Source organism: Limulus polyphemus, unplaced genomic scaffold, assembly GCF_000517525.1.
Source record: "Limulus polyphemus unplaced genomic scaffold, Limulus_polyphemus-2.1.2 Scaffold3330, whole genome shotgun sequence".
NCBI lineage: Eukaryota > Metazoa > Arthropoda > Merostomata > Xiphosura > Limulidae > Limulus > Limulus polyphemus.
Window position 1 is genome coordinate 116,315 of NW_013668940.1, and position 16,367 is coordinate 132,681.

Genomic DNA, 16,367 nt, shown 5'->3' on the forward strand with positions numbered 1-16,367 from the left:
GTGGTGGTCACACACACACACACACACACACACAAATAAAAAGATATCAAAGTTGCTTGATTTTTCTGGTTTAATTGATGAATTTGCCCAAAGAAAAGCACGGAAAGCATTTTTGAATTTGAAGAAGTGATGACCATTTCTGATCTGAAATTCCAAATACAAAATAAACATGACTGTACTATTGTATTTACTGCTTCTTATTACAGTACTGTACTCTATTATCTTGTATACATTTTGAATGAAATCGCTTGCCATTACCTTTTTTATAAATCATTCTAGTTCTTTTATTCGTTTCTGTTACTTGTACACTACATGTACATGTATATACCCATACATAAATCATATGTATTTAGCACTGATTACAAAAATACTTAATGAGCAGTTTGAAATGAGGCCTACATTTCCCATCTGGCCTGGGCCTATTATCAGCTTTGCAGGGGCCTGTTTATTCCCATTTTTCCAGTTAGGCAAGTAATATACAATACATGTGTATGTATTACATTTTATTTTAGCTATACTATTTACATATAAGCATACACAAGTATCTAACCTTGAGGTTACACAAACATATATGTATGTGCAACTATGACCTTCTTCCAAGTTTTATGTATAAAATTTACAAAATATGAGTACATTTCTACTGCCGCTTTAAAAATGTCACCTCCAATGTTTTATAATACTTTTGTTTAATGTGTTCTTGTCTTTCTATAATGCTGATTGTATTTCTTCAGATCTCTTCCATGTAAATCCTAGGCAAATTTCTTGAATTAAGAAGATTCAATTGCAATTCCTTCATGACATTTTATTGACCACTTTAATACATTATTTTTTACCCTCAAATGTATTACAGATTATCAACAAAATGCTTTTTTTTAAACACTTATTTCAAGTTGGTTACAAAACCACACACACAAAAACGAACTTGTGAACTGTATTTTTGGAAAGATTAAGTGAACAGCTCTACCTGGTGTACACCTGAGTAAGCAATGCAATGATGACAAGGGCTGACTATACAAGGACCTCCGTTGCCAGCTATAAAAAGCCTACAGTGATAAAAGCATCCCAGTGGGGGTTGGAATGTGAAAGTTGCATATTTTGGTTTATGCTGTCTGGCCCACTACATGTGTGTACGTCTGAAGGTTATTTTGGTACAGTTCAGAGGAGGCTGACAAGCTATGAGATGAAGTGAATGTTCAACAGACCTCTCATGTGCTACTGAGACAGCTACATTTTTTTCACATTAATTCTACCCTTTTCTTTATTCTGGCACAATTTATTTAATAATGATTGAATGTTTTCCTTAAAAAACATCATTAAGAAAATAAAAGTTGTAATCTTAATTTCATATCAGTTTTGCTTGAATGAGTAAACTCTTTTATAAGAAGAAAACTTCTAATATTAAGACTGAATTTTACACTTATTTCAAGGAATACAAGTGGCTTATTTACTTCAAACAGAGCTAAAGTGTGCTTATACACATAAAATAACAACACAGAATTTATATTCTTAAATAAGAGTAATATATCAGACAAAATTCATTATATGATAACAAAATTCAACTAAACAATTAAAAAATCTAGACTAACCTGAGTTTAAGCTATCAGAAAAATGTCTCAAGTTATGATACTGCAACCAATATTATTAACCCTAAATTCTGTGATTTAAAATCTTACATAAAAGGGAAAATTTACTCTTAACTGTGTTCAAATATTTTGTAATATAGGTTGTTTATAAAAGGGGGAAAGCATTTTCTGTTGGTGCATAGTGAATATGATGGTTATAAATCCAAGTCACAAGTTTATTTTAAAAAAAATAAAACTGGAAATTATAGCATTATATCAATCATTTCAAATTTGTCATTAAACTGTACATAATACCAATCCACCACTTCAAGTTTATTAAATTATATAAGCTAAATACATAATTTCCAGTTTATCATTAAACTCTAAATATAATGTTATTTCACCATTTCGAATTTGTCATTACTCTAAGTATAATGTTAACATCACCACTTCATGTTTGTCATTAAACCCTAAATAAAACAGTAAGTCCTAATTAATATACTTTACTAATGTTAATTGGCTACTGACACTAACCATGATTTGTAATTTCATGTAATGATAATGAAGAAATCAAAATGGTAACATTACTTGTGCCATGCTTTACATAAAATACATTTGTGAAGATATTTCAACAAAATAAGTTAAGTATTATTAAGTTCCTATCAATGGAAGTTAAGACAGAAAGTGCAGCCTATCATAAGTGTGACAAAGTACTACCTAATACAAGATGTATGACAGAAAGTAGTGCCTGTAACAGGAAGTTACAACAAAAAGTAGTGCCTGTAACAGGAAGTTACAACAAAAAGTACTGCCTGTCACAAGAAGTAAGACAGAAAGAAGTGCTGGTCTTAGAATTTTTTTTTCACCCTACACAGAATAAAAAAATGTGGTAGTGGATTTGTGTAGGCTAAGACTAATTAACTGATGCAGAACTAAGAATAGGGTATACTCTTTTAAATAGTACATGTGCATTTACTATTACGTGCAAAATAAATTTAACATATTTTAACTTTTAAATTTGAAACTTCCATTAGAAATCAAGTATTTTTGAATGAAGAATATAAAACTTACACGTCAACAATAAAAAAAGACAAAAGCTTCATTTTTAACCCTTAATCAATAACCATATGACGACCAGATAATTTAGTTTGAATTTCCTTCTAGAAATGTAAATGAAGTGCATAAAATCAATAAACAAAGCCTAATCTGCACAGATGATGATTTCAGTATATTTTATGTCGCTAAAACAAAGCCTAATCTGCACAGATGATGATTTCAGTATATTTTATGTCGCTATTTAAAAGAAAAGGTAATACTTGCAGTTGAAAAATTTCTTAATTTTTTATGAGAAAAAGAACCCAAAATTCCATCAAATTGCTCCAGTACTTTCACACTTGAAGAGACAATTAATTTTGTGCGAGATGACAATGTTTCTGGGTCTGAACCTTAAATATCTGATATTGATGTGGATAATTATAGTAGTAATGCCAAAGCTGGGGCTGTGGGGGCAGGTGATGATGGTGCAATTAACAGTAATTACAGGGTTCCCATTTCTAAGAGGTCTAAATTTCAAGGTAGAATTCATGGGAGATGGTACAGGATATAATACCCGTTGTACAGGTGGGTGTACAAACACACATACATATCCTCCCAGGGCCAGACCCAGGAAGGGGACAACAACCTGCATGTGGGCATGGTCTACTTATTCATGGCAATCAAGCTAATTATGGACTTTGTGGTGTAAATAATGAGGGGGTGGAGGTCGTTGGCGGGTGATTAATACTTTCAACCTTGGATTTCCAAATTCAATGGTAGAAATATAGGGGTACAGGGACAACCAGAATCTAAATGATGCAGACCCTGTCAATTTGTTGCAATTATTCATGGATGATGCTATGTTTAATCACACTGTAACAACAGAAACAAACCGCTACGCTGCTCAGGTTTTAGAAAGGATTATCCGAGTAAACAAAGTGGACACATTCTTGAATGGTCAAATCAGAAGAAAAAAGAATAGGCTACAAATATATCAGATATGGTGGCCATATTGGAAATGTGATGTCATCAGATATGCAAATTAGCTAAAATTATGCAAATAATTTGAATTTTCAGGTTGTACTGAACAATTGTTGCCATATGTGTCTTAAGTTATTTCAAATTGTTTTACAGGTATACTTGATCTAATTAGACATGTACATAGATCTGAATATACTAAAAAAAAGCATACACGTCTAAAAGGTTAATTTACTTTTTGGGGGTTTTAATGAACTTCATACAAGCTCTTTCAAGTCCAGTGCTTCAGCAATCTAAAGCTTAATTAACATTGATGTAAGTACTCCCATGGCATCAGAAATATTAGGTGAGTTTTGAATAACTGCAATTTTGAAAAGATTCCATTCTCCACTAGCAACCTTGTCAGAAAAATTCTTGGTGTAAATTTTATACATATATATAGATAAAGACATTCACAGTATTGGAAATAATTAATGAAGTGGTAGGAAAAGAGTAAAACAGGATAGAGGCTATAAAAGTACAGGCATTTATACTCTGCCCAGTTGTAGTAGTGTTAATCCAGTCATGGCTCTCAAGACTGTAATATTGTGTGACAAATTTGTAGCAAGCAAAACTTGAATGGTTATGGATACTCCATGCAAAAATTGTGGTAAAACTCCATGTTTCAGTGGGAGTTACACATAAAAACTGGCACTGTTAATAATAGAAGTCACTGAAAATGAAAGTTCTCTGAAAGTTTGGTTGTTAAATTTCATACAAAGTTACTCAAGGGCTATCTATTCTACATTTCACCATCTAGTTGAAATTACGGTTTTTCACGTACGAGCATTCCTTTTTGGTTTCCAAAATTGTTTATTGGAAACAGAGAGATGACTTTATTTCTTATCTAAGCCAATCACACGATGTCTAATTATTAACAAAAAACAATAAAGTCTATTAAAATGTTAAAAAATAAAATATTAAGGCAAAAAATACAGCTTATCACATGAAGTAAAACAAAAAAGTAGGCTTAGGAAATGACGTAAAATATGTATGAGCAATCATAGGAAGTAAAATAGAGGTACGGTCAATTAAATTAAGAAAGCAACAGACAGCCAATCATGGAAAGTAAGGTTAATGCATAACCTATTAAATGAAGCAAAGCAACAGACAGCCAATCATGGAAAGTAAGGTTAATGCATAACCTATTAAATTAAGTGAAGCAAAAGACAGCCAATAATAGGAAGTAAGGTAAACACATAGCCTATTAAATGAAGTAAAGCAAAAACAGCCAATCAGAAGAAGTAAGGTACAGGTACAGCCTATTAAATGAAGCAAAGCAACAGACAGCCAATCATGGAAAGTAAGGTTAATGCATAACCTATTAAATTAAGTGAAGCAAAAGACAGCCAATAACAGGAAGTAAGGTAAACACATAGCCTATTAAATGAAGTAAAGCAAAAACAGCCAATCAGAAGAAGTAAGGTACAGGTACAGCCTATTAAATGAAGTGAAGCAAAGGACAGCCAATCACAGGAAATAGAAAGTTTATGCTATTACCAAAAAAAATAAATAGGAAGTATAACCTACTACATGAGGTAAGGTAAAAAAGTGGAGTCTGCTTGAAGAATACTGAGAGAGAACAGAGTACAAGATTTATAAGATCTGGCAAATGAGAGATTTCTGGAGTCAAACTTTGCAAAAGTGACATTACAACATTAACAGTTGCCTGACTATTCTATATCAATGATATACACAACTTTTATTCAGAAGCATGTGAATAAGATCAAAGATGTGAAACGGGAGTCATAGTCTACCAAAACCATTTAGTTTGTCACCTGATACATTCAGCAACTACAAACCTGTCAAGAGTAATATAACAGGATATATCATGGAAAGGATTTCAAAAGGTTTGGATGAACTACCAAATATTGTCTTTGGGATATCGCATACCTCTTCATAAAACCTAGGTAGGCTACTAAGCTTATTATTTATTTTACTTTAAATCCTTTAAACTACTTTATCAAAAAATGCATTTACAGGATCTTAAATTAACAGTTAAGACATGTTCACTGATAAGCATTCTCTGCAGGTTGTGTAACTATATTACATTACTACACACAAGATGCAAGAACAATGATTTAGTCATTGTTTACTAGTTTAAAATGTTTCAAGTATCATATATTACATATTAAAAACCTATAGAATTATAATAACAAAAACCCTGACATTTATACATTCATAGGCCTTGCTGTTTTGCAATTATAGTTAACTTCACAGACAAGGTAACAATATTTTGATTGCAGTAATTTTAATAAAATTTTAACGATACTTTTATATGTAGTTAATATTACTAAAGTTACAGGACATGTTAGTAAAACTGAGTCCCATATAAAACATCTTGTTTGTTGTAGGTGTTGACTGAAACACATCTACAATACAACACAAGACTTTTACGTCTGCAGAGAAATGGTTAGTAGTCACATGAGCATGTGTCACTAAGAGAAGTGGTTGCTAGTCAAAGTAATTATTTAAACTACTACCCACTGTTTTAGAAACTGAGAAAAATTACAAAACTGTTTTTTTTATTAAACTGGAAGAAAAAAAAAGCTGTTGATTAATTAATATCTTCAAAGAAAATGTTCATTTTGTCAACAGCACTACAGCATACTCTGGGTGAGATTATAATTAATTGTTTTTTGGTGTACAGATGGAGAAAAAAAAACCTGACAGATTTGCAAATAAAAAATACACAAAGTTAAAAAATTAAATAAAAGTATTTCTGTTGTTAGAGATACAGCTGAACTTAGCAAATAAAAATTAATGTTCAATTGGATTAAAAACTTTTTCTTACTAATTTTTCAACACAGACTTGCAAACATATGATGCAATAGTTGGCAACTACCAAACTTTAGATTGGGGTGTTATTTTTAACCCTTCTATTTCCAAGGTATCAAACACACATGGCCAAAGTAATTTATATCTCTCTCTCTCTTGATTGTTTTAAATAAGGTATGTTTGCTATTTTGAGTTGTTTTCTCACCACAGTGAACTTGTATTTATATAGGATTTGAAGAGTATGTAGCATTGATGCTATTAATTTGGTCTTTTGTATTATTCATAATATAAACCCTTTAAAATAATAACATTATTCATTTTAGGAAATACACAAGATATGTGTGAGAAGAAAAGAAAGCCAATTATTTTATTTTTTATTGATTATTATGAGGTACTAGACACAAACACGTGTTAGTAAATAGTCACTGATATGATGTACGGATAAGAACAGCAAATGAAACTTTTGGCTGGTCCAGAGTCCTAGTCCCTAATGGAAGAGAGGACTATGTGCTCTTTGATGCATTCTGAGCCATTGTAAAGCATTAAAATATTCATAATATTTACTGCTAGGATAATGAGTAAACTCGTGCCAATTAAATTATAACTCAAATTCCAATGATCAAAATTACAGATCAGTTAACCCTCAGGGTAGGTAAAAGGTCACAACCTTTCTTTTTCTTACAGCTACCTTCAAAATTCAACTAAACTATTTTATCATCAATGTATATCAATAAACTTAGTATCAATACATTGTTAATAAAAGCGTAAATCCAAATGTCAGAAAGAATTGACATTTTTTTAAAGCCAGTGTGTGATAGGAAGGTGTGGCATGTGGGTTGGACTTTCTTTTTTGTATCTAAGTAAAACAAGGTGATTGGAGTCTATAAAGTTAAATTGTCTTAGTATTATCTATAGTATAAGGTTGTAATCTCCGTTGAAATTCAGAAGCTGAAATAGGGATGGAAAGATTATTTAAGTTGCACAGTTTGGAGCAAACACTTGTCATGTGATACATAAAAGTAAAGATTGAGAATTTATTCAAATATATCCTTTTAAAAAAACTAAGAAAAACCTTAAGATTTGAAACTATAACTGGTGGAAAGAGAAGATTTTAATTCACCGATTTATATATAATACTAGCTCACTCTCACAACAGTTTGAGTTATTCAGTGTACAAATTCACAGTTTCAATCTCCAAGTACAGCTCGACCAGGTAATGGAATTAATTTAATGCACTCGTACCTTAGTTAAAATGGTAGTTAAATTATAATAATTATAGGACATTGTATGCTTTGTGCATGTTAATATTTTTGTGTTTCAAACCAAAAATTTAAAATAAGTAAAAATTCGGTAAAGTATTAACAACAACCTAGGAAAAAGTAGGGTTAACTTTTATTGACACTTCAAACCGGACAAGATTCGCATGCAAGTACTAAATTTATTGTTTTTTCTATTATTATAAAAGTAAATAAAAGGAACAAATTAGAAACTTATTAGATTAGCTCAGAAAACAAACAAAAGTTAAAGATAAAATATTAAATTTCTCTGTTAGCTATGTGCATAAATAGCTCATTTTAGATAATTCAATAGTGTAAATTTAGCTATATGTTCGCTGGATGATGTCTATGTAGATTTATTAATTATACATGGTTCAAATAGCAATAAAATATATTAAAAAAAAGCAGATGTAAACTGTCATACAAGCTCAATTTTATGTTACAGTATGCAATCATTCTAGTAAAAAAAAAGGTAACTTAGACTTACTTCATATATTTTTTTTTGTGATAGTTACATGGTTTGTGAAATGGATTGAGCCATTACAGTGTTAATGTAGAAGAAATAACAGATAAAGTACAAAGTTTAACTGATAAAAAACAAAAAACTTTTGATATTCATTTAAGAGGTTATGCAAATGTAAGATGATAAAAGTATTTTTAATTTTGACATGAAAATCACCTTGTAGTCAGACTAGTCAAAGTTTGAGTCATACTGACTCCATACATTCAGTGAGAAATCTTTAATAAAAGTACTTAATTAAAAAAAACTTTTAATGTTTACTAAGAGCTTTCCAAATTTTGGGAAATTACACTTACAAAATTAAAAGTTATAGTATGTATAGTTTCATGCTTACATGATTGGTTGTAGCATTGAGTCAAAACACCAAGCCCATATGGAAAGGGTTAATGAAAACACTGGTCATTTCATGAAATATTTCAACAGATACTACCATACAAGTGTTTACAGTTGATACAATTAGATCAGTTAAGCACAAATCAGTTGCCCACTGGGGAAAATTACAGACGAATAATTTACAAACTAAGTCGTATAAACAAGGTTCATGAGCCTGAAAATAGTTTTGGAATCTGTGACATTTAATACATTTGTAATGAGTTTTCTAATAATGTCTTAATCACTGAAAACAATTTTGAGAATGCTCTTCCAACTTTCATTGGATCACGTCCATCTCCTTCCAATTTAGACTCCACCTAAATTATTTCACGTGTATGAAATAATATCCGATAAACAAAACATTCTCTGGAATTTTAAGCATTTGGGTGAAAAGCATACATCATTAATATGAAATATTTAAAGCCAAACTCTAAGCTGATCCCTTTTGACCATCTGCTATTGCACATGAAGGAGTTCATGCATTTTCAAGGTATTTGGATATCTTTGGCTTCAAGATGTTTTGTTGCTAACTGGCTGTCTGTAAATCATTCAATTGGTAGGAGCCTCATGTGTTGATTTTAGTTCAGCATAAACACCAAAGTAGACAATGTAATCTCAGATCAGGCCTACTGGTTCTATTATTTTGTCTCTGACTTCAGCACCCCTCCTCCCCTCCCAAATGGAGACAAGTGGCTATATCTAAACATCACTTGTCACAATGGAGACAAGTGGCTAGATATAAACACCACTTGACACAATGGAGACAAGTGGCTAGATATAAACACCACTTGTCACAATGGAGACAAGTGGCTAGATATAAACATCACTTGTCACAATGGAGACAAGTGGCTAGATATAAACACCACTTGTCACAATGGAGACAGGTGGCTAGATATAAACACCACTTGACACAATGGAGACAGGTCAAGTGGTGTTTATATCTAGCCGTGTCAAGTGGTGTTTATATCTAGCCACTTGTCTCCATTGTGTAAGTGGTGTTTATATCTAGCCACTTGTCTCCATTTTTATATCTAGCCACTTGTCTCCATTGTGTCTAAAACTTTTATTAAATTTCCTTGCCTAATGTTCAATTTTTATTCAATTCCTAATTATTAAGAATTCCAAAATTATATAATACAGTTAGAGGAGGACTAGGACCTTTAACTATTGTTCCCTAATTTATTAAATTGATACCTTCATTTCCTTGATAGGTTTACCACACACACACACACGTACGTACATACAAGTATATGCTGCTTCTGCATTTTGAATGACATGAATTGTGTACTATATAAAGTGTGTGCATGAATGGGTAAATGCGTCAGGTTCTCGTTTGTAGGAGACATCCTTAATAGTTTGTTATCTTGACAGGAGTCGCATCCAAATAGTGCGTAAGAAGTGTTTGTTACAGTTTCCTAGTGCCAAGTTTAAATGTTAGTTTTTCAGTTCAGTATGTTATGTAAACAGAATATTGGTTCTTATTCTAAAGAGTCAAGTTACTGATTTTTATTTTGCCTCTTGAGTAACCATCATTTGCATTGGATAGTATTCATAATATATGAATGCATTAAATTTAGATTGTTTGAGTACTTTTCATAAAAGTTTTTGAAGTATGCATTCACAAAAAATATTTGTGTGTGTGTGTGCAGATTTAAAACTTATATTGTGTGCACACACACACACACATATTAGTTAATGGAGGTTTTTTAATGGAATTTCTTTATCTTGACTTGGTTCTTAAGTTCCTTTAGCTCATTTACTCTTAACCAGGTTTAAAACTTATTGTATTTTTTATTATTATCACTGCCAAAGAGAAATGTTTGGTTTTTGAACTGTATATACTTTTTTCTTATTCAATCTGCTAATTGCAGAAAAAGTGTTTTAAAGTAGATTAAAACAGTTTTATATAGGTAAATTAGGAAGCATCCTATTTTTATGTGTAATAGTCCCCCCCCCCCTCCAGTTGCAGGCTATACAATGCATGTAGTGGCCACAACACAGTTAAATGTGAAGTTTCATACTTAAAGAAATAAAATCAGTTAAAGAAGTGTAACAAATATATTTCTTTTTTCAATGAGGAGATCCTAATCCTTTTTATGATATATTCATGCAGTACATATAACTTATTTATTACATGAGCTATTCAATACTGGGTTTATTATAAGTGATCTGTGCATCGAACAAAAGTTAATCTTAATTTATTTAGGCTATATACAATCATGTATATGTTACCTTTGTATTTGACCGTGAAAGTTCTTCAGAGTGTAAGGTAAAAGAAAAAAAAGATGCGTGTGTTATTTATAACATAACAACTCTGGGTGCTTACATCAGCTGTAAATGTTTGCTGTTCTTAGCATTTGACAGGAAGTAGGCATGACGTAGCATGTGCATTTTAGTCTTAAAGAAGCTGAATGTACTTGCTGCCATGCTGTCTACAGTGCTAGCTCTTTATCGCCCCATCTCTTGTGTTCCAGGGTGTGATTGTAGCTTCACTTGAATACCTCCTCTCTTTTAGACACAGTGATCTATATATAGAGTTGAACTCATCTACTGGTTTGTTCCTGTCTGTAGCTGGAAAGGGGAGCAAAAGCAGAGTATCATTGTACACAAACCATCTCCAAATTTTTCCAGCGACATGCTTCTCATACACGAGTAACTGTTCTAGAAAGAAAATGTAAAATTAGTGTATTTTGAGTACCCTAATTCACTTGTCTAGGTTTCTTATTACCAGACATTTTAATAATGAATTATTATGTATTTAGCTACAATTTGGTTATCTCACTTCAACATGTTTGATGTGAAGAAATGCTATTAAAACGTATTTTTTTCTCTGGTTTGTGAAAACAGTAGTTTATATTATTGTCAAAAATACTCAGTTAAATTACTTTCTAGGTATTTAGTTTTTACCTTAACATTATTTAAGTTATTAGAATATTGTATTATTTTTTTAAAAACATTATTGCTTTTACAGACATGTGAGGAGTTTAAAAGAAGGTTACTTCGGAATTCATATTCTCATTATGCTATATCACTATATACATCAGCTTCCTCCCCATTCTCCTGGTTTAGAGTAAATTACGCTTCACTGGACTCTAGGTCAAGGGAACCCAGCTTCCGAGAAGGCTTACTAAAATGGTTTTCATATTAAAAGTATTTGGAATACGTCAGTTATGACAAGCCACTGTATTGAACCACCTTATTAAACATTATCATTTCCCTTCATTCTTTTAGTCATAATGAACTGTATTTTACTATTCTTACAAACTTCTACTTTTCAACAGAGATCAAAGTTGTCTTGCAAGTTTGTGATTATACTCTCATTCATCACCCACACTAACTTTCACTTTTAAACTGACTTCTGTGTTTATCGGAAAAGACGTTGGTGTTAACTTCTGTCTGTAGATGAAATTCCCTTCTGTGAGAAACTTGCAAGGTCAGATTGTTTTTGTTTTGTTTTTCTGAAAAAGTTTGGTCAAAACACTCCAGTATTGTGCTCATAATGGATGGCATAAATGTTGTATAATAGGTATAGAACTATTATATGCCAGCATTTTTTGTTGTCGAGAATCACGGCATATTCATTATAGTGTCAAATTTAGGGATGACTTGGACTGCAGTCATTTATATTAAAAGGACGGTTGTAGAACAATGTTTTAAAATCAGACACTCGGCTGGAAGGACCAATGGGAGCCCGTGACCATCTAATAGTGACAAAAATACTCTAAATATACTGATTTATAATACTTCTATATATTATTTATAGTGTGTCCCGTGTCTGAACTGTATGGTTAAATTAGCTTCTTTGAATGAAAGAGAGAGGTTGAAAGTTGTTGTTTATACTGGTGATTTTGTCATTTTATGAATGTTTAGGAACTACGTTTAGGTAGCTAAAACTGGGCAGAATGCAATAAGTTACAGTAGCTTCCAAAATGTCAATTTTCCTGGGGGTGAAGAGGGGAGGGTGTTGTCCAGACCTACCTCCAATATGGTGTCCAGACAACACACCACTAACTAATATTGAGCTTTTTGAAATTGTATATAAAGACTAAGACTTTTTTTTTGTAGAAATATTTCTCTTTATGCAGAAGTGTTTTTGATTGAGCTGGAAGAGAAAATATTTTATAGATTTGTGATTAAAACCATTATCCTTAGAATTATTGAAGGGGGCCCATAAGGACCATTATTGGCTTTATAAACATTTTTCAAACTGTATATTTGCTAAATTGTTTGTGGGTTATGACATTCTTAATTCTAAAAAACCTGAGTGTTGATTCATTACACCTGTTGTGTGACTAGTAATGTATCAATGAGCTAAGCTTTTATCACTTTGTTCTGATCTCTATGTGACTCTTGCTCTGAACTGTAAGCCATATTGACTGATACAGATCATTAAAAATGTCTTTTATTAAGTGTATGGATCACTAGCCCATGACTTATTGAAGCCAAGGTGTAGACAATTTCATTATGCCATGACAAAGGAGGTTGAGAAACAGTGATTGACTGAAAATCTATAAAACTACATTTGTATTGAACTATACAAGATTCAAATTGCTTCTGTTTTGTTCCCAACTGGGGACCAAAGGGTTAATAGCAAACAAGTGTCACGAATGTAAAGAAACAAAATCAATATTGTAAATTGTTCTAGGCAGTTATTTGCATTGTGTGTCATAACATGTAAGAAACATTAAGTTATTCAGTATGCTGAAATATGTGAATGGTATAAAAAGTTGGTGATTTGGAGTTAATTAATAAGAAGTGTCTAAGCTTCATGATCCCTTCAAACTTCTCGTTGCTGAAATGTTAACTGAAGACTGAAGTGAAGGATGACTATCTATACCTTTTTGATAATAAGGTTCTCTTAAGAGTTCAGTGATAAGTTTTTGGTATTTGGTAACATACAGAAAATAAGTTCAATAAATTGAAAGCTCGGGAAATAAACTTTCATGCTAATGTTGTCTGCGGCTCTAAATGTGTCGTGTATATATAGGATAAAGAAATGTTTTTGTAATAAAACATGGAATACAATTAAAGTGATGTAAAGCTCTAAAGTTCTTGGTAAATTCATTTCTTGTTGGAGTGGTGGAACTTAGGAGAAGAAGGTTAAAAAAAAATTTTTCTTTCAGAATCCAGCTGAGCGATTGGGTTGTCATCCTGAATCAAGATTTATTGATATAACATCACATCCATTTTTCAAGAGCATTGACTGGGAGCTGGTAAGTATACTTTGTTTCTTAGCCCTCCAAGTGTTATAACTGTGATGTTTACGAACCTACGTCTAAGTTGTACTGTAACATGGTATTTGCTAATGAATATTTTTTTTACTGTAAGTTTGTATAAAAGTTTTAAATCCTTCTGTAGCTGGAAGCCAAACAAGTCACTCCACCTTACAAACCAAAGCTAGAGACTGATAGAGACTTGGAGCACTTCGATCCTCAGTTTACGAGTGAACCTGTGCAGCTCACACCTGATGATACGTAAGTTTACATTGTTGTTTAACATCCAGATCTATGTATTATATCTCATAGAGATACTGTATTGGATTCATACTTATGCTGTGTATATAGCTTAATAATTTACCTGGTGATAATTTAATGGAATCTTTTAATTTCTATCTGAAAGTGAATGTGATAGTTTCGGACAACAGAGACAGTAATGGCCCAGTAATAATTTTTGAAAAAAGCATCACTGGAGCTAAATGTTTATCACTAATTTTTATATTTGTTTAAACACAAATATTTATTTTGAATTAATTAAAGAGCAAACTGATCTTATTAAAAAGGTAGCTTGCATATTTCGTGGCCCTTACCAACAGGAAATATATTTAAACTGAGAAGTTAGCCATTGTCGGCTATTAGCTGGTTTAGAACAGTGTAGCTTAGAGTCCTGTGCCAAAGGAACTTGTGGTTTATAATATATTTTGACATGTATATAAGTTATTAATGCTGTGTAACTTTATAAAATGTTAATATCTAATATAAACCCTTCTTTGTACTTCTGAATCATTCAGCATCAAGCTTTCACTGGCAGTGTTGTAATGTTTTATTGAGTGTATATTTGGAAGTATTATGTGCCTTACAATAAATGATAACTCAGCTTCACAGCAGATTGATGGTACAAAGTGCTAGTAAATGAAAGTATGTATTTTAAATAATGTTGAACATGTAGTTTATTGCTTCTGGCACTAACTTATTCATGAACAAACACATTCCTCGTTAAGGATGTTTATATAGGAACAAAGTCATTAGTTATTCTAGTCCATTTACAATAATGTGAAATATTACTTTGATATTTCTGGTTTGTTTAAAAACACTATTTCTTAAAGGTGTAAAATAAATGACATGAATCTAAGAGGCTGAAAATAATTTTTTTTTATTTAATAAAAAATCCAGAAGCAGTTTGTGACATGATTTATATTACTCTTTAATGTTATGAAGGGTTATTGCTTACTACTTGCTGTATGGCTACTCAGTCGTTGTTAGGTGGTCCAGATGGTCACTTATTCTGACGTCTTCAAGTCACTTGCCTCAATTACGACAAGTGATAGAATGTCTAATGGTAAAACTATGTATATTATTATTATTTCAAACACCATCGTTGAGCAAGTTAACTAAATAAAAATGAAATAAGCTTGTTTCAAGAACATAGTTGCACTTAATATTTAATATTACAATATAAATAACTTTGATAATTCCAGCTTGTGTTTTTTCGTTTGTTTGTTTTTTGCTAAATTAAAAATCATGAAACTAGACAGCATTAACCTGTTTTAGGAAGAAAATGATTTTGTTTATTTAAGATGCAATATTTCAAAATTATGGATCAACACAATACAATGGGTCTTCACACATAAAGCAGAATAACATAACAATGAACCCACATACCACAAGTAGGCTATTTGGTATTAACCTGGTGATGTTCATAAATAAACAAGTGTAAAACCTTCTATGACGTACAGGGTGTACCAAAAGGTTTTCAATAAATTTTAAACAAAGGTGTATAAGAATAAGACATTTATATTGTTACGTGGCTATAAAGACTGAGGTTTGATTCTTGAGTTCATGTAAAAGTTTAAGTCTCTATCTGTTAATTATACACTTGTAGTAATTTGTTTTCATCATTTTGTACATAGGTTAACAACTTTAACACCACATGGCAGCTACTGTTTGGATCGTGGCTTAGGATGCCGGTCTTTAAAAAGAGTGTGTTCCAAACAGAAGTGAATTTGTATTGTTCAGTACACTGTTGAACAATGAAGGTTCACGATTAAGCCTATACATTTGGGTTGGTCAATAGCTGCATGAACTTTCACAAGTTATATTCCAAATTTAATTAAATAACTTTATTATCAATGTATGTTAACAAACTTGACACTCAAATAGTTTATAATTTAAAGTTTTAATTTCTTAATTTCAACGGGAAATATTTAAATAAATTTTCAATCTACATTTCTCTGTGTCATGTAATGTGTCTCCTGCCTCAGTTCTCCTTTTTAGATTTTCTTTTTCCCTTATATGGCTTTCAGTGTCTAAATTTGAACTTCCAACCATTTCTACTTGTTAAACCCACCAGTGAAGCTCCTCCTATTTGATCACAGCTTTGAGGGGATCTATCAAAACCAAGTGTCCTTATTTGAAGGATATGTTTATAACCAATAGAAAGAACATTCTCCCCTTAGTACTATATATTACTCAATTTCTTAATTTAAAAGCAAATATTAAAAAAAACACAGATAAACATCGATTTTTGTGTGTCATGTGGTATGTTGAATGCAGCACAGATGACTAGCACAGATAACCCTTGTGTAGCTTT

At 31.6% G+C, this 16,367-nt stretch overlaps 1 protein-coding gene across 4 annotated transcripts in view; it reads left to right on the forward strand.

Moving 5' to 3' along the window:
* Positions 1–14,049, forward strand: part of LOC106469160 (atypical protein kinase C-like) — a 78,233-nt gene extending 64,184 nt beyond the window's left edge. For all 4 annotated transcript variants that reach the window (XM_013929625.2, XM_022397584.1, XM_022397585.1 and 1 more), the window contains 2 exons: positions 13,685–13,774; positions 13,920–14,049. In XM_013929625.2, coding sequence (XP_013785079.1) covers positions 13,685–13,774; positions 13,920–14,039 — 210 coding nt within the window. In that variant the 3' untranslated portion in view covers positions 14,040–14,049. The remainder of the gene's footprint in view (positions 1–13,684; positions 13,775–13,919) is intronic.
* The last annotated feature ends 2,318 nt before the right edge of the window (positions 14,050–16,367 follow it).